The 18,841-nt window shown below is 31.8% G+C and overlaps 3 protein-coding genes across 4 annotated transcripts; all 3 read left to right on the forward strand.

Moving 5' to 3' along the window:
• Nucleotides 1–3,964: 3,964 nt before the first annotated feature.
• Nucleotides 3,965–8,253, forward strand: LOC140822082 (phosphatidylinositol 4-phosphate 5-kinase 6-like). Of its 2 annotated transcripts, none has more exons than XM_073182804.1 (7): nucleotides 3,965–5,737; nucleotides 6,082–6,249; nucleotides 6,429–6,594; nucleotides 6,760–6,879; nucleotides 6,973–7,166; nucleotides 7,324–7,509; nucleotides 7,588–8,253. In XM_073182804.1, the coding sequence occupies exons 1-7, from the start codon at nucleotides 4,551–4,553 to the stop codon at nucleotides 7,874–7,876; spliced, it is 2,310 nt and encodes a 769-aa protein (XP_073038905.1). In that variant the 5' UTR covers nucleotides 3,965–4,550; the 3' UTR covers nucleotides 7,877–8,253. The 2 variants fall into 2 exon arrangements, with proteins under 2 accessions (XP_073038905.1, XP_073038906.1); XM_073182805.1 differs by having other exon boundaries at nucleotides 6,763–6,879.
• Nucleotides 8,254–12,794: 4,541 nt separating this feature from the next.
• On the forward strand, nucleotides 12,795–14,136 carry LOC140821865 (two-component response regulator ARR17-like). Its single transcript, XM_073182519.1, has 4 exons — nucleotides 12,795–13,204; nucleotides 13,323–13,450; nucleotides 13,522–13,599; nucleotides 13,742–14,136. Exons 1-4 carry the CDS (start codon nucleotides 12,958–12,960, stop codon nucleotides 14,018–14,020), a joined length of 732 nt encoding a protein of 243 aa, XP_073038620.1. The 5' UTR covers nucleotides 12,795–12,957; the 3' UTR covers nucleotides 14,021–14,136.
• A 2,796-nt stretch (nucleotides 14,137–16,932) lies between these two features.
• On the forward strand, nucleotides 16,933–18,616 carry LOC140822142 (protein SENSITIVITY TO RED LIGHT REDUCED 1-like). The gene is made up of 2 exons (XM_073182892.1): nucleotides 16,933–17,169; nucleotides 17,650–18,616. Exon 2 carries the CDS (start codon nucleotides 17,724–17,726, stop codon nucleotides 18,552–18,554), a length of 831 nt encoding a protein of 276 aa, XP_073038993.1. The 5' UTR covers nucleotides 16,933–17,169; nucleotides 17,650–17,723; the 3' UTR covers nucleotides 18,555–18,616.
• Nucleotides 18,617–18,841: the final 225 nt, after the last annotated feature.

Raw genomic sequence — 18,841 nt, forward strand, 5'->3', positions numbered from 1 at the left:
ATGTTGGAAGAAAATAAAAAAATAACAAACAAAAACAAAGAAAACCGACCAAAATTGATATTTGACCAAAATCACAAATAACTAAATATGTGACGTCAAAAAGGCAGTTTTAAAACATTATAATTATGATTATCTTAGTGATTTAAACCATCGTTATTATTTTACTTTTTTTTAATTGATTTTATTTTTTCCCAAATGGTTACAGATAATCTATTTGTGCGTTTTTTTTATGTTTATTTATTTATTTTCATTTTTTTGTAAATTCATTTATTGAGTTGGTGGTAAGTGTGCAATTCATAACTTTTAAATTATATCACGTTTTGATTGTTCTACTCAATAATTTATCTCAGATAATTATACTCTTTGTAATCAATGTGAATCAAACTCGTAACATTGACTTTGATACCAATTGTAGAATCGAGCGATTTAGCTTTACCAAATGTTTTAACTGGTGATAATAGTACAACTGAAATCTTTTAAATTGTACAGCCACTCAAACATCATGTTTGATTGCTCAACATATTATTAAGAATTATCACACCCCAAATCTCATAATTTATTTTTTTGAAAAGCTACCACCACATTACCAAAGTACATATAAAATTAAATATGATAAAGAATTTTAAAAAATATACAAGAACAGAGTTGCGCTTAGTGAAAAATAAAGTAATAAAGTGGATCTTGTTCAATAAATGAAATAAAATAAAATAAAGCTACATCAGAGAATGAGCTTTTAACGAAGTTTACATTTACTTTCTGTAATTTAATTTTGTACAATATATTGAAAATTAAAGAATAAAGTTAACTCACTCAGCTTTATTGCTTTAGCTTAGCATGTTCTTTCTTGCATTTTAGGTATTGAATAATGTGATTTGACCTCTAAGGATTCTTTGGTGACTTTACTAGAAATACCTTAAGTATGTTTCAGAACAATTTTTTTAAAAAAAAAAATTGGCTAAATATAATTACCAATACCAATTAAATATTATATTTCATTACATTTCTCTAATTTTTCTACCATTAACTTTTTTCTTTTTTAAGTATAGCTATCAAAGACTGGTCTAAAAAACAAATAACTATGTTTTAAAAATTAGGGGCATTTGTCCTTTTTGCATGAGATTCCTGGCTTGTTAGATTACAAGTTGTTGATCAGAACATAATTATATTTATTTATATTTGTAGAAGTGCGAACTGCATTTACTTATGTGGTAATGAATCAAGCTGTTAGGCTCATAAGTCTGGGAACTTTACTTTTTATACTCGTGATAGTGCTGAGTGCATTTACTTTGGTGCTAATAGTCAGGCTCATGAGTTCGGAGAGGTGTATGTCTATCTGTCAGGTAATGTCTCATATCCCTTAGAGATTAGTCTTATCCTTTCTCTATGGACGATCATGTCTCCAGTAAAGATAATATTATTCGTTAAGATCCGACGTCACTTTTTATGGCTCACATAGATAACCAGATCAAGCGGCGGAATGTTATAAGTTTGACGTACTTAAACTTCTCAGGATCACGTATCTCAATATTACTTTCACTCAATCATGTTTAACTTAACATTAATTTAGGAACACTTAATTCAAATCCATTTTGTTTGGAGATACAATTTTAATAGTGATTACGATGATAAATTGAAATTCATCTATTTCTCAAAATCAAATATCTCACTTCAAATCAGATATATTAATCCAATATATAAATAGTAGTTGGATGTAATTATTTTTAGTTGGCTATTTGATAGTAGTATTAAATTATTTAGGATGGATTTTCGTTTTGTTTAATCATCATGATAAACGACGAAAATATAACTCAGAAATAATAATATCAACAACTTCAACTCCTATCAATGAAAAAAATGTAAATAAATATAGTTGATAGATTAATTTGTTATAATGAATTATATGAAAAATATTATTAGATTGTAAACTTTATTATTATTATTATTATGATGTGAGCTCTTCCAACTATAAATTTAGAATATAAAATAAAATGCATTTAGTTTTGCTAGCGACCAAAAAAAAAAAATGCAACAGCAATAATAAATGAGAAGCCTTCAAAGGACAAGGGTGACCTTTTCGAGTCACTTATTTTGTCTACTTTCTTCCTGTGGGTCCGCTTAAGTTTCATAGTTGGTTATCACGTCTTATAATTATAATGTTTATTATAAATTAATTACTTTCAATATATTTTTGGCTAATTTTTTTTATTATAATAATTAAAATTATCACGTCTTAAAATATGTTTGGCTAATTTTTTGATATTTAAATCAAGTTGTTAGGAAAGTAGACTTTTAAAGACGAAATATGTAGTTTTTACCATTGTTCTAAAAAGTCGTTTAAGCTCGACAAAAACGTCCTGCTTCGAAGAAAAGCGGGAAAAAAGTGGTCAAATTACAGTTTGACCAAATTAAGTGTAATTAAAGTGTTTAATTAAACGTGCTTAAATACAATTAATCGCATCTTTTTATTTTTTTAATTTTTTTATTTTGATGGTGTGTCTTTTTATTTTAAATAATAAATTATGTTCATAATTTAGATGTTTATTTTTAAATTTTAATTATAATTAAGCGTATCTGATAATGATTTGACAAATATTTAACGTTTTTAATATAGTCTAGTTGCAATAACAAATAAAGATTGTAATTTTGAGATTTTTATGCTTTTATAAATATGCGAATTAATTCATCAGACTTAAATTTATCATATTTATATATTATTTTATCTATTTATTAGTTTAATATAATTACAATTACACTAAAGATAAAAACTGTTTTTCCACGCTTAAGTGTGCTAATCTCGCTTAAGCTTTCAAGCTTGGAGCTCGGCATTTTCGCTTCGGGACGGTTCACGTTTTTTAGAACCTTGGTTTTTACTATTATTTATTGAGTATATCTGATTTTTTTTTAAATATAATTTAGCGTTTCAAGTATGGATTTTTGCACTATACCATAGTTTTATTTGTTGATATACAATAACCCTCACTACTTTAGAAGCTTTAAATGAAATATAATTAATGCACTTTAAGACCATTAAATAAGGAGCAAGCAAATAAAACACAATACATTTTATTTTAATATACATATATGAGAGATTTTAAAAAATGAAAGAAAGAAAAAGGGAGAGATTAGTTTGCTCACAAACATCAGTCTTATAGGTGTTATCGACATGTTGTTTCTTGTTTGTCGTTATTTTAATGAAAAACTAAAACCATATATATCAGTCTTATAGGTCTCATTTGAGACCGTCTCACGGATCTCAATTTATGAGACGGATCAACCCTACCCATATTCACAATAAAAAGTAATACTCTAAACATAAAAAGTAATACTTTTTCATGGATTATCCAAATAAAGATCCGTCTCACAAAATACAACCTGTGAGACCGTCTCACACAAGTTTTTGTCTATATATATTGATATATTTTCTATCAGTTGGGTTTATTTATGTGTTTAAAATAATATTTATTTATTGGACATGATAAATATATTAAACAAAATTAGTTAAAATAAATTGGAATAAAAAAATTGATTAAAAGTGAGAAGGGATTTAGTTTTAGTAGAATTGGGGATTGACACTGAGCACTAATAATGGAAAACACATCACACCCACTATGTCTCTTTCATCCTTCCATTTGTCAGGTGTGTAAGAAGATTTAGGAGCCAAATCCGGAAACCAGGAGCAATGTGTTTGTTAATCTTGGCTCCCATCCAATCCAAAGTTTCTTACGATTAAAAATTCAAAAAGACGGTTCGAACAAGGGAAAGTTATTTAAAAATCCCCAATCATAATATTTTTTTGCATTCACTTCTTACCCACAAAATTGTGGTACTATTTCATACAAAATGTGGTACACTTTATGTGGAAATGTGGTACACTTCATGTGGAAATGTGGTACTAAAAAAGTACCTAGGGACTGAAAACAAAGAAAAAAAGCGGCTGGGGACTGAAGCCAAATTTCCCGTTCGAACAAAGGCTGAAAGAGACAAGAGAATTCTTGATTTTTTGTTTTTTATTTGAGAAATGAACTAGGCCGTAATTGGTTTTTGTTTCACTCTATTTCGCTTTCTCTGTCAACCGATAACTCCGCTTTTTCTAAATTCTTTGACACCTAATTTTGGAAAATAATCACCAGAGACAGGGTGACCATTTTGAACAAATCAAAAGAATTGTAGAGTTCTTGAATTTTTATTCTCGATTGTGGGTTCTTTTTGTGGTGGATGCTCACATTCATCTTTCTCTGTTCCCATAGATATATCTATGTACTGTGTTTGAAAACACACGGAAAAGATACCCATTTGAGAAAATGAGCCAGAGAATACACCATTCATAGATAAGGTGTCTGTCTGTCTTTCATTTTGGGTTGTGCGTTTGTTATCTATTTAATATTTGGCCATTTGGGTCGTCGGAATTATGGTTGTTGATTTGTTTTTGGAACTCAAACCCCTGACTCAGAGAAAAATTGATCTGGGTCAAGGTCAAAATTTGCCAGAAAAATGAGTTCTTGAGGATGTGGAGAAGGAGGAGAGATTAAAGGGTGTGTGTTTTAAAGAGAATGAACAAAGAATTGAGTGGCATTGTGAAGGCTTGGGAGGCAAAGTTGAAGAAATCACAAGCGATTGCAAAGAAAAGGGCAAACAGCATATTTACAAGAATGTCTGTGGCCCATGTAGACGACGATGATGAAATTTGTAATCCTAGTGAGTCTCATCATATTGAAAAGGTTTTTCCCGATGAGGATATTTATATGGGACAATGGGCGGATAATTGCCCCAACGGCCATGGCAAATACTTGTGGGCGGATGGATGTATGTACGTAGGTGAATGGTGTAAAGGCAAGAAAATGGGTAAGGGGAAGTTCACCTGGCCCTCGGGTGCGACATATGAGGGACAATTCAATAATGGTTTCATGGATGGCGAAGGTACCTATACAGGGTCCTCAAATGATAGTTATAAAGGTTCTTGGGTGGTGAATATGAAGCATGGTAAAGGGGTTATGAATTACGTTAATGGTGATTTTTACGAGGGGCAGTGGCGTCGGGGGCAGCCTGATGGGAAAGGGAGGTATCGATGGAGCAATGGGAATCAGTATATTGGACATTGGAAGAATGGGAAGATGAACGGCAATGGAACTATGATTTGGAGCATTGGTAATCGATACGACGGTTGTTGGGAGGACGGTTTGCCAAGGGGAAACGGGACATTCCGTTGGGAGGATGGAAGTTTTTATGTTGGTGTGTGGAGCAAGGATCCAAGGGAGCAGAGTGGAACTTATTACCCTTCTAGTGCTCAAGTAGGTGGTGGTTTTGATTGGAATCCTCAAGAAATGTATTTGGTGAACTTGAGAGATTGTAGGATTAGTTCTGGTGAAAAGATCCCTATATTCCCTTCACAAAAGACAGTTAATTGGCCTTGTGAAGGGGAGTCCTTTCAAAAGAAATCAGCTTGGAAGAGTTACAAAGAGATTGATGCGGGGGCGAAGAGAGCATCTGTGGATGCAATGGAGAGCAATGGAGGTGATCATTGCTTGGGTTCCGAATATGATTTAAGTTGCGATGTTACTAGTGAAAGTTTAGGTTCCGGAAGAGAAGTAGACGAAGGGTTGGGAGCTGAAGAATCAGATTCCTCACAAAGATGTAGTAGGCCTCGTATCGTGGTAAAGCCAATTAGAAGGCAGGGACTTACTATATCAAAAGGCCATAAACATTACGAGCTCATGCTCAATTTGCAGCTAGGAATAAGGTATCAACTTCTGTAGGATGATTTGTATAGAAATGTTCTTTTAAGTTGGCATATTTATCAACATTTTCATACATAATGTGGCTCTTTGGTATAGAATTCAGAGAGAGAGACAAAACGGGGCACTCTAAAAATTTATTCTTTTGCTAGTGACATTGGATCATTCTGTTTATCTTTGCTAATTCTTTATAGTCACCTGTAACGTCCAATTCCAGTTGCGAGGCACTACACCTACATTTTGAATGCAATAAGTGTCGATTTTACACTTGATGAATATTTGTGTAATGTATTGTGCTATTTTTGTTTGTTCATCTTTCTGCTTCTGGCTCATTTGTACCTCTATTCAGACATTCTGTAGGAAGACCTGCTCCAGCTACATCCCTCGATCTAAAAGCTATGGCTTTTGATCCCAAGGATAAAATATGGACACGATTTCCCCCAGAAGGATCTAAACACACCCCACCGCACCAATCTTGTGAATTCAAATGGAAAGATTACTGCCCACTAGTTTTCAGGTGAGGTACTAATACTACTGCAACCATTACATTGTTTTTCAGAATATTTATCTGTCGTGGGATGTTTTATTATAAGCTTTATGTTCCTTGCGCATCTGCGTGTATTTTCATTTTGAGTTTAAATAGATTTGAAATATGTTCTCGATTCGATTCGACTAGACTTGATATTATAATTTCAGGACTCTTAGAAAGTTATTCAAGGTGGATCCTGCTGATTACATGATATCCATATGCGGCAATGATGCTCTTCGGGAGCTCTCCTCGCCTGGGAAAAGTGGAAGCTTCTTTTACTTGACAAATGACGATAAATACATGATCAAAACCATGAAAAAGTCGGAAGTAAAAGTGAGTTTTGAATCTCGGTTACCAGTGATACCTTTTAGAAAAAACTAATCTATTGGTTGGTTACAGAGTCGTATATATTTCAGTATCAGATTATAGATTCATGTCAGAATTTTTGTGTCCAATGTGAGAAAAGTACTCTATGAACGTTCAACTTTTTATCGATAGCAGGTGCTTAAAAGAATGCTACCAGCTTATTACAAACACGTTCGGGCATTTGAAAACACTCTGGTTACCAAATTTTTTGGGCTTCATTGTGTTAGGATGACTGGACCTGCACAAAAGAAGGTATATATCAATTTCAAGATGGAATTTTTCATCATGAATTTCCATTCTACAGAAGCATTTATGATAGAAGTTCATTGTCCGCTCGATAAACAGGTGCGGTTTGTCATAATGGGAAACTTATTCTGTACCGATTATGCTATCCATAGGCGTTTCGACTTGAAGGGCTCTTCCCATGGGCGGTTAACTGACAAACCTGAATCGGACATTGACCCAACAACTACTCTCAAGGACCTCGATTTGAACTTCATTTTTCGATTACAAAAGTCGTGGTACCAAGATTTCTGGAGGTACTTCCATTATAGTTAGGTGAACATGTCGGTTTCGCCTAGTATGTCACTTCTCGTTTAAATTTGATCCGTATCTCATAAGAGAACAACACAAAATTTGTCAAATATATATTTTTAGATGCTTAAAAATCTCTTACCACTAATATTTAACTTGCAGGCAAGTGAATCGAGATTGTGACTTTCTTGAACTGGAGAGAATCATGGATTACAGTCTTTTGGTTGGTATTCACTTTCGAGAAATATCCCATTCAGGGCAACCATTAAACACCGAGGCTTGTGTTTCCGATGTTCAAACTTCACAACAATCTAGATCAGATGTAGACACTTACACCAATCATAACCGGTATGCACAAGATGCTCGTTTTTGAAAAAAAATATTATTGAATTCTGTGTTTCTTCATTAATATCCATGTTTTTACAGGTTGACATCGATTAACTTAGGCTCGAATATGCCAGCAAGGGCAGAAGTGACTGTGAGAAGAAACAACCCTGAGGCTCAGCCTGTTGGTGAACCTACAGGGGAGTACTATGATGTTATCCTAGTATTTGGTATAATAGACATTTTACAAGATTACGACATCAGCAAGAAACTCGAACATGCCTACAAGTCGTTCCAGTTCGATGCTACTTCAATATCTGCTGTCGAGCCTAGGCAGTACTCTAAACGTTTTCGGGATTTTATATTCAGAATTTTTACAGAAGATATTTGAATTCAACAACACATCGACTGGTATAATCCCAGATGAATTCAGCAAGCCACATGGCACGGTTGGTTCATTATTTGATGATGATCAACGCTTGCGAGAAAGACGAAACACAAGGTTTTCTCCCTTGTTGGCTAATGGTGGCTCTCACTCTGCTATGAATTTTATTCAAAGAAAACGATTTATTGTATTTATAGAATCGGAAAAGTTGCGATAACCGGTGATCCGGTTCGCATCGAGCAGATGTACACTAGATTAGGTGGTGACAACGTCAAGGGTTGATTTTTTGTGCCCATTTTTTTTGTACCTTGCATAGGAGGAAAAAAATGTAATACAAAAAATTTAGTTATACAATTGAAGATGTGGAGATCCATGAAGTAACCATTTACTTTGAATAATTTTATATTACATGGGAAAAAATCACAAAATTTATAAATACAAATAATAATTATGCTTTTTACGTGCTTGCATGTTTATGACTAATTGTTTTTCATTTAGAATCAAAGCCAAAGTTTGGGAGACGGGCCAATGGTTTCACCCTCTCACAGATTAGCCGGTTCTTTGTGTTAGATCCCTCCTCCTCGCGTGTGTTGTAATAAAAAAAAAAGCCAAAGTTTGGTTGATTGAAACTTTAGTTTCTGGTTGCAAAGCACGTCTGATCTTGACGGCAAAGTGACCTTTGCATTGCCGAGACCACAATAGAATAGAATTTCATTATAATATATTGACTTATTTTGCGATTTAATAAAAAATATATTAAATATTCTATTGTCGCGAGTTATAAATTATTGTTCACAATTTTTTTTTTAGTTATGTTACGTAAGGAATATTATTTAATATATGTTGATTTGTATGAAAAGTATTAGACATACGAAAAACATTATATTTTATGTCTAAATTTTATATTTTTTGTTAGTTATGTTATAAAGAAATATTGTATAATATATGCTGGTTTTAGTTTTAAAAAAATTGTTTTTTATGTCAGAAATAGTGTTTTTATATTAGGTACGGACCAGATTTATTATCTTACGAATATAACTATGAGATCGCTGCACATAAGACATACTTTTTAATCTAAAATGAAGCAGAATGTTATCATTAAAATGCCGTTTTTCAAACCCCGATTACATAAGTCATTTCAAATATATTTTTCTTCATATACTCATTAAACAAATTTATTTAATGGCAATATAATCTAAGGTTATTTAGATAATTGACCAATAAAATTAGTTAATTAAGAAACAACAATTTGCAATTTGTCTTGTTGGTTAATCAGGCCCTTATCTCTAAACTTTTAATTTTTAATTGGACTTACTACTTTGTTATGGGCCTTAACATCTTCCTCTTTTGATTTTTTGGAACGGATTGGGCCTTGATTCAATTCGTAATATTAATAAAAAATAATAATTTTAAAATTTTCAAAATAATAATAATAATAATAATTTATTTATTGAAGGAACAAACCAATTTTTTTTTTTTTTTTTTGGGTGGGAAACAGCTTATCGAAGCTTCCGAGGTAGGTAATTACTGTCTCAAAGTTATATAAAATACATTACTAACATTTTAAAATTTCTAATTCATATTTCTCTTCTTTTTGTTCATCAATATTGCTTTTAGAAAAAGTCGTACTTGATCATTATTAAGCGCGATTGTATACTGCTAACATCACTGATTTTTATTTTTTTTATATATAAAATCTCTGATTTTTATTCTCTCTTCTTCTTATTCATCAATTTTGTTATTTAAAAAAATCGCACTTAAGCGTATTTAATGACACTTAATATGATCGACCTATGTTAGACCTTTTTTTTTTTAACCATTTTTGATGGAATTGTAGCGTTTTAATGAAACTTCGAGCTTAAGCGAGAATAAACAAGACTTAATCAAAATTTTAAACACTGATTATGATTATTTATCGAATATATAATAGTTACCGCATATAAAAAAATTAGTATCAGCATCACGTAAATTGGCTTGAGTTTAGAGTTAATTTGTATTTGAACAATTTATTCCGAAATACAACTTCGAACTAAAAAAATTTCCAAATCCAGTTGACAAAAACTTGTGTGAGACTGTCTCACGGGTCGTATTTGTGAGACGAATCTCTTATTTGAGTCACCATGAAAAAATATTACTTTTTATGTTAAGAGTATTATTTTTTATTGTGAATATGAGTAGGGTTGACCCGTCTCACAGATTATGCTCCGTGAGACGGTCTCACATGTGACCCACTCAACCCAGTTCGTTAAGTTAAATATTAAAAAAAATTAATGATAATAGATAATATTAAAAGTTTGGCATATTATTATTATTATTATTATTATTGTTATTATTATTTTTGAAATAAAATATTATTCCATGCAGAACCAACTCATACATGGAAACAGAGAGAAACATGGAGCTACACTCATGGCAAAACCAAGAAATCCTCTTTTCATGTGTGTATCAAATCTTCATTAAAAAAGTTCACTCCATGTTACTCTCCTCTTTATTGGTCCCTCAGATCTTTATCGAAATACGTTCAGTCAATGACGGGGTCAAAAATATTTTAATATTTTAAATTGATTTACCCGAACTAATATCAAATTAATCCAAAATTATACAAGATTTACATATAATTTTTTTTTAAAAATAGGGCCAGCCGGACGCAATTGAATTCAACTTAATATATATGTATAATATATGTAATACGTGTATGTGCGCACGTGAGACACACGTAAATATATATGTATATACAACGTGTATTTTTTGTTTCCTATATAGTTTCCTATTAGGAATAAGGATGCTTTAGATAAAGATCAACTCAATCAATATCATGACTAGGAAAAAAATATGAAACACAAGAAAATTTAAAGTTGATGACGAATCGAGATCCGTAAAGAAAATCCCATTAAAAAAGAAAAGAATCATAAAGAAAAAACAAGAAATAAAATGAAAATAATTGGTCAAGATTGGTGTACTTGTCGCATATTTTAGGATATTTTAAAATATGTAATCTTGATATTAATATAATACTTAATTATATAGTATGTGGGAGCAAACAGTACGTGGCTGAATATAAGCAGAAAATTGGTCTTAAAAAACCTTTTTTTTAGATACGTTATGTAAAAAGTGATTTTAAAGAGGATGGACCCTAAACATTTATATATTCGATAAACACAAAAATTCGGTCTCACACATCTAACATAAAAACTCTCATGAGACAGTCTGACAGATATGTAAAACTGTCTGACAAGAGATATATTTTTCGATAAAAATATAGTTTATTATAATTAATTTATTGACTAAAATTTGATTATTTTTTTTATACATGGTATAATTTGGCGAAACTTGGCTTTTCCTAAACTTTGTAAATAATTATTTTTACGCACTTTCCTCTTTTTGAAAGCATTTTTCTAACACTTTCGTATAGCCTTTTAAAGCTAGCTCGGGCGAAACATAAGAAGTCATTAGAATTTAGAGCCAAATCGTTTCGTTTTTCAAGTAAAAAACTTTTAAAATGAGTTTAGGCTATTTGGTCATATATATATATTGTAAAAGAAATAAATAATATCATTTAGGAACTTATAATTATTTAAAAAATTATAAAATATTTTATTTCATTCAAAGGGGAATTGTTTTTTGCACTACATTTATTGTCATATACACTTCACTATTAAAGTGAATTGTAAATTATAATTTCCTATTAAAAATAAGGCGTATTATTATTATTATTATTATTATTATTATTATTATTATTATTATTATTATTATTATTATTATTATTTATTTTTATAAAAAATAAATTTTGATTCAAAGGTTTCATCTTCGTTACTCCAATGGGTTAAGACTTAATTAGATTCAAACGTTTTAAAATAATTATTTAAAAGAAATTGAAATATAAGCTACAAAAATATTTTATAAAATCTAAAAATTTATTAAATGTTTAGGATAAACTTAGCAGAAAATGATTTTTTTTTTCCTCGATCTCCTTCATATATTGCATTTCAATTTTATCCTCCAAATAACTTCAAATATTTCTTTATTTTTACTTTATTTGATACATATCTATACTATAATACTTAACTCATAATATTGTCTTGGTGTAATTTCTAAAGTATCCAAAATACCCATTTTTAGCCCTTTTTCTGCATGAGAAAATCAATTTATGTACAAAAAAAAACCTAAAAAAACATATTAAAAATTAGAAAAAGTTTAATTTTTCAAATTTAATTTCAATTCTTTAACAAGAGTACTTATATATATAATAAAAATCGACTAGACATGCACGCAACAAACATACACGTGAGCTAGTATATATAAAGAAAGAGACACACATTAGAGAAGATCCGATCAAAGCGGGAAAGGACAATCCCTTCTCTTAAACAAGAAAATATTTAAATTTTATGCATAATTTTTTATTTTAAAATATTTTTATATTATACTCACTTCGATAAAATCATTTATGATCTTCGAGTCCAACCAAAGAAGATTGTTGACCAAATCGGACTTCTATATATCGATGTATGATACATACAATAAAATAATGGAATATCCGATCTTTATTAAAGAAAACATCAAATTGCCAAACTTGCACGCATTTGAACAACCCAAAGGATCCCATTTCCTCCTCCTCTTCTTTTTTTTTGCCAAAAGATATAAGAGAAGGTCTTTTATGAGACATGCAATCTCACGAATCTTTATCTATAAGACGAGTCAACCTTACTGATATTCACAAATAAGATATCTGTATCACAGAATACGACCCGTTAGACCGTCTTACCTAAGTTTTTGTCAAGATTATAAATACAATATACAATCCCATAAAAATTGAATAAAATAAAGAAAGATCCGAAGGATCCCCTTTATTTTAAAATAATAATAGAAATATTTGTTAAAGATTGGATCCAAGAAAAGTAGGTAAAACAAGAAAGTTCGTTGCTTATTCTCGAATTCAAAAATGAACAAATGAAATCTTGCAGATTCTAAATGATATCTTGTGTGATCTTAATCTTTTCAAACTGTCCGATATATCTCTCAGAATCTCTTACACTTTCAAACCCTATACATATATTGTCTCCACCACCTACCATTTTTTCTATGTATATATGTTCAACAACTTATCTTCTTCAATTCATTCTCTCCCAAGAATAATTAATTCCACACACTGTATATTGTTTTTTTTTTTTTTTTTTTGCGATTTTGTTGTTAATTATCGATACCGATCTATCGGAGAGGCGAATATGAGTAGTGGTATAGACAACGAGACGACTCAGTTTCACGTACTAGCAGTCGATGATAGCATAATCGATAGAAAGTTAATCGAGAGGCTCCTCAAAACTTCTTCTTACCAAGGTATATATATTTCCCATTTTTTATATATCAAAATTTGATTTTTTTAAAAAAATAGATAAAATATTAATTAATTTATATAAAATTCAAATTTTATTTCATATTTTTTACACGCATGCAGTTACCACAGTAGATTCTGGAGTCAAGGCGCTCGAGTTTCTTGGATTGCTGGAAGATGAGAATCGCGCAGACATAAACAAGAACACAAACTCAAACCCAACTTTTCCTCCAACGAGGAATATTCATCATGTATGTTTTTTTAAAAAAAATGATATAAAATTCTTTATCTAATCGTCAAATAATTATCATTTTCATTGCAGGAAATGGAAGTGAATTTGATCATCACAGACTACTGTATGCCAGGAATAACAGGCTATGACCTCCTCAGAAAGATTAAAGTAAATATAATATCTCACTTTTATCATTTCTGTAAAATAATAAATTTACAGTAATTTTCCCCAAAAAAAAGATGGATCATTCGAAAGAAAAAGCCATATATATATTTTGGTACAGATGATCGAAATGATATTTATTTTTCAGGAATCAAGATTATTGAAGGATATCCCAGTTGTGATAATGTCCTCTGAAAATGTTCCGACGAGAATAAATAATTGTTTGCAGCAAGGAGCACATGAATTCTTCATCAAACCAGTTCAGCAATCTGATGTCAATAAACTAAGGCCACATTTATTGAGAGGGAAATCGATGGAAAATCAACCAAATAATATTATGAATAGTAGTAAAAGAAAGCCGATTGAAGAATGCTCGTCACCGAGTAGGATACGAGTAAAATTGAAGGAGTTGGAACTTGTTCAATGATTTAATTGTAGTAGAACAATTATATAATTTTTATTATTTTAAGTTGTAGCAATTTAATTATTTGTTAAATCAGTTGTATTCCCAATTTTCCTCCTAGTTTTTTTTTACGGGTTTTAGATTTTTATAATTATTATAAGATATCATTGGAGTAGACAATGTAAGTTATCTGTGTTTATTGATATAAAAATAAATAAAAAATTATTGCAGTGTATTAAAAAAAGTTGAAATTTTTTAAGTGGTTTTAGTTAATGAATTTTTTAGGATTTTTATTTTTAAAATCTCGGTGTTGGGATACGAAAATACTATCAATTTTGATTTTGATTGTAACAAAATTTTTGTTGTGTTTTTAACTTATTTACTCAAGTATGTAGTTGTAAGCTGTCATGTGAGAGATATAACAAACTGGAACTTTGATGAAGTCAAGTTGAAAATATGGCGATGTCTAGTATTTCGATTATATCTCACAAACCAAAATTCTCGAAGCTCGGTTAATTTTTTAGCATTTCAAGAACGAGCTATTGTAGCTCTTTTAATCGCAAAATCATTTAAAGAGTTTATTCACCTTCTAAACTATAATTCGATCCTAACACTCGGAATGCTGATGCATGTATTGTTTGTGATGCAGCTGAAATAAACATGTGGTGTAGACTTGGGACGTAAATTATGTATGACAATTTTTCCGCAGGTTCAGGGCCTCACAAAAAAAAATCTTGTGTTAGAATATTTTTTTAGAATGAGTTTTGATTATTGACAAATAAAACGACATCAAGTTGTTTCAGCATCCAGCCGCTTATCTTTTGTATTTACATGTGTTTCAACCACTAGATCAAGTCAAGCTGCTCAAACAGAATCAAAGAGTTCGTGCCAAAACATAACAACTCTAGCTGCAAAAGATAATTTTAACTTTTGATCGGACCAAGTCTTAAATGAAGTGCACCATTATAACCGTTAACTTCAATCGCACTGCAAACGGTCAAATATGAGCAAATCGAGTTTGATACATTGAACTCAAGCTGTTTCAATTTAAGTATCACGAGTTCATGATATAGTGTCCTACCAACTCTCGATTGACATAATATTTCTTAAAGTATCTAAAGTCAATCAAATTTTCAAATGCAATAATTGTTAAAGCCGAAAAAAGCTATGGGACATTAAAAGACATTTAATGGTGTACGGTTATTGAAAATGATAAGACCATTATGTCGGAAGTTAGTACAAATGATAGTTGAAAATCAAAATCCGGGCATGGAGCCTTTCAATCATAAATATGCAGACTCAAGACAGAATAAACACATCTCAACTTAACGATTACAATCTGACATTTTTAAGTCTACAATGTTTCAAGATCTTCGAGTGCACGATTTGCACTGGAAAAAGCTTGATTTGGATACAAGCATACGAAAACGACATATGTGCGTCGAATGTTGAACCGATCAAAACAAAAATTGCTTACCTAGGCTTATGCTACCTTTTCTATTTATTATATATTTTTCTTGAAAAGTTGTACGAGACCTTCCACCTTCCGTATTGTTGGTGCTCCAACGTGGCCAAAGAAGGAGCCTCCGTGGGGCAGGTGGTTGTGGCCCTCCTAATTTTGTCTTCAACGAAGTTGCTCGGTTTTTATTATATATTTTAATTTCTTGGTCTTTGACACGTCACTATGAGGGTAAGAAAATAATTCTCATAAAAAACCGGTATTATGAAAAATGTGTGCGTTAATTCTTCTATTATGGAAACTTTGTCCGACTAAATTTCGATAGATAAATAAATATGATTATATTCCTTATGTTAGTTCTTTTATTGTTGAAATTTATCCAACCCAATTTCAAAAGATAAATGAATATGGTGATATTCCTTTTGTTGATGAATTATTTTGAAAAAAAACACCCCCAAGACAAAATGTCTAGCTCGTCCCTAAACATGGTGCAACTGCTAATGTCCACTCGTCATTTAGTATGAGAAGCTGCGTTGTCAAGATACAATGAGATAAATTTGTGCATATACTAACAATTATATCTTTTGGCATATTGACAACTGTTTGATCCGAACGATTGCTTAGAACAAGGTCGTAGCTTCGAGTCGTCCCATATCAGTTGGACATTTGGTTAGAACAAGGTCATAGTTTCAATTCGTCCCAGAATCAATTTCTCCAGGGATGTCGAAGAGTTAATGTCACACTCATCAATTATTTTGTGAGCTCATATGTAGGCGTGGTTTGCACCGCCTAAGGCTTAACATCTCGACACACCGCACTCACGTAGGGTAGCATCTCATGTCTCGTCCTTAGTATGGGCTTTGCGCTGCACGATGTAAGGAAATAAAGTTGTGTATCTGCTAACAGATATAGCTTTCGACATGTGGTAAGTGTTTGATCTTAAAAATTGCTATTAGAACGAGGTTGTAAATTTGAGTCACTCAAAAAGAAATTTCTGGCGGGGTGTTGGAGTGTCCATGGTCGCACCCATCAATTATTATGCCCACTCGTACGCGGCGTGGTCTGCACTGCCTAGGGCTTAACATCTCGAACCAATGGCACGCACGTGTTGCGGTCTCTTATGTCTACTCATCGCTTAGTATGAGCTTTGCGTTGCCACAATATAAAAAACAATGTTGTAAATCTGCTAACAACTATAATATTTTTTTATAAGTCATCTTGTGCTACCTTACTAACTCAAACAGTTTAATTCAAGCTAAACGTTGGATTGTATTATTATTTTCTCATGAATCGAGGGTTTTAAACATATAGAATTTATTGATTGTACACTAAGAATTTAACTTAGAAAATAATAAGTATACAATATTGTAAAATCAAAATACTTTAGTGAATTCATTTCTAAATAAAAAAAAAAAAAGTGACGTGAGAATACATCCATACCCAAAAATATATCACTAACCTATCCCGTTTCGAGTTTTCTGCCAGGAACCATCGGGCTGAGAAAAATGGTCGTCCCACTAAATCGAACCCAAAAAGAAACCGTCCTCTCTCTCCTCTCAACTCGCTAGACCCAGCTCGGCCCGATTAAGCTCGATAATCCAGCCCGATTTAAATACCCGATTTCAGCCTGGGCGGCGGAGCTCAGCGCTTTTCTTCTTCTCGCCGAGTCATTGAGATTCTCCGGTGGTCAGAGTACATGTTACCTGTTCTTAAGGTACCTTTGATCTTTTTTCTTTTTAATTTATTGGTATATTAAATTGGAAATCGAAAAACTAGAGTTCGGACTGGCTTATTCGGCTTGGAATACAGCTTTAATTTGGGTGGTGTGAGTCTTGAATTCAACTGAACAGGAGGCCTTTGCACTCTATTTTTCTGGTGCTTTTTAAGTATTGAGACCCAAATTCGACTGTAAAATTTGGATTGGATTGGTATCATCTAAAATTCTTGTTGTAAGTTGTGAATTTTCTTGAAGAATTCGTCATTTTTATTATCAATTTTCTGCAAGAATGTAATTTCTTTGATATAATTGGTGCGAGTAATTAACTAAAGAAACTGGTTTGGGATAATTTGCTTTGTATTCATAATGTTCACATTCCAATTATGAACATATATTTCTGATTTTACTGGCTAATGGTTTAATAAACAATGGATATATGTCTCTGATTGCAATTAAAATTGGTGTTTATGTCTTTAGCTACAAGGACAGCAATTGCTCACAAATTGAATGCCAGCTATTCTGAATTGTGGGAGAATCTAGTGGCTGAATGAATGGCTGCTACTGCGAAACACCTCTCCGAAAAATCTAGCCCGGCTGAAGAGTGGATCGTTGTTTTGCCACGTCGTGGAAAGAAGAATAGAAGTTTTAGCCATCCTGGGGTCCCGATTCAACAAAAAAAAGAACAATCATGGACTCCAACAGATATGGAAGAAGATCCTGAGAGGGAATCCAAATTGATGCAGAAAATGCAGATTTATCTTCAGAAGCTTGAGGTTTCTGACTTCTTCAGTTCTTTCTTGGAGCAGATGCATAATCCGGATATGTTGAAAAAGTTTCTTAAGGTTCTGGGCTCGGAAGAAAAGATGCAGATGGTTATTTATGGTATTGGTAGCATTGAATCATTTGAACCCCCTCGTTTTCAACTTTGTCTCGCAATTTTGATGAAGAGAAATTTTGATTGGATTGGAGAAATAGAAGTTTTTGATCCAATTATTTCTTTGACAGAATCAAAGATTTTGAATTCTCTTGGTTGTTCTGTTCTGTCGGTCGACGAACAGGGCCGTCGACAAATCCAAAAACCTACTCTTTTCTTCATGCCACACTGTGAGGCAGACCTTTATGAGAATCTCTTAGCAGTAAATTGGGTAATTGATCGATTGGTTCGTCTTGTACTCCTTGGGAATAGTTTTGGTTCTTACGAGCAGCACATGTCGCTTTGTAAGAATCTTGCTGTTTCGAACTCAAGAAAGCACATGTTGGCTGTCAAGAACTTCAGTGAAGAGGTTATGATCAAAACTTTTTCAGATGATTATTTTCGAGCCTTCCATGGTTCAAGCTGGCATTTCTTTAGCCCTGTTACTGAGGCGGAGTTGCAATTCTAAATTATGTAGTTTAATCTTTAACGGTTGAATTATTCGAATGAACACATTACAGTTTACTTGAACTGCTCTACATGTTGATTCTTTTTGTTCACAGATTATGACAGTTGCATATCTCTGTTGACTGTTGTTTGCTATTCCTGTTGGCATGCATGGAACAGAGACTTTTTTAATGAATATATATATATATATATATATATATATATATATATATATATATATATATTTATTTCAAAAAGTTTATATTTAGAAGTTTCACAGATAATTTTAACACATGATTTGAAACCCTT

The sequence above is a fragment of the Primulina eburnea genome, unplaced genomic scaffold (assembly GCF_022965805.1).
Source record: "Primulina eburnea isolate SZY01 unplaced genomic scaffold, ASM2296580v1 ctg739_ERROPOS11973397, whole genome shotgun sequence".
NCBI lineage: Eukaryota > Viridiplantae > Streptophyta > Magnoliopsida > Lamiales > Gesneriaceae > Primulina > Primulina eburnea.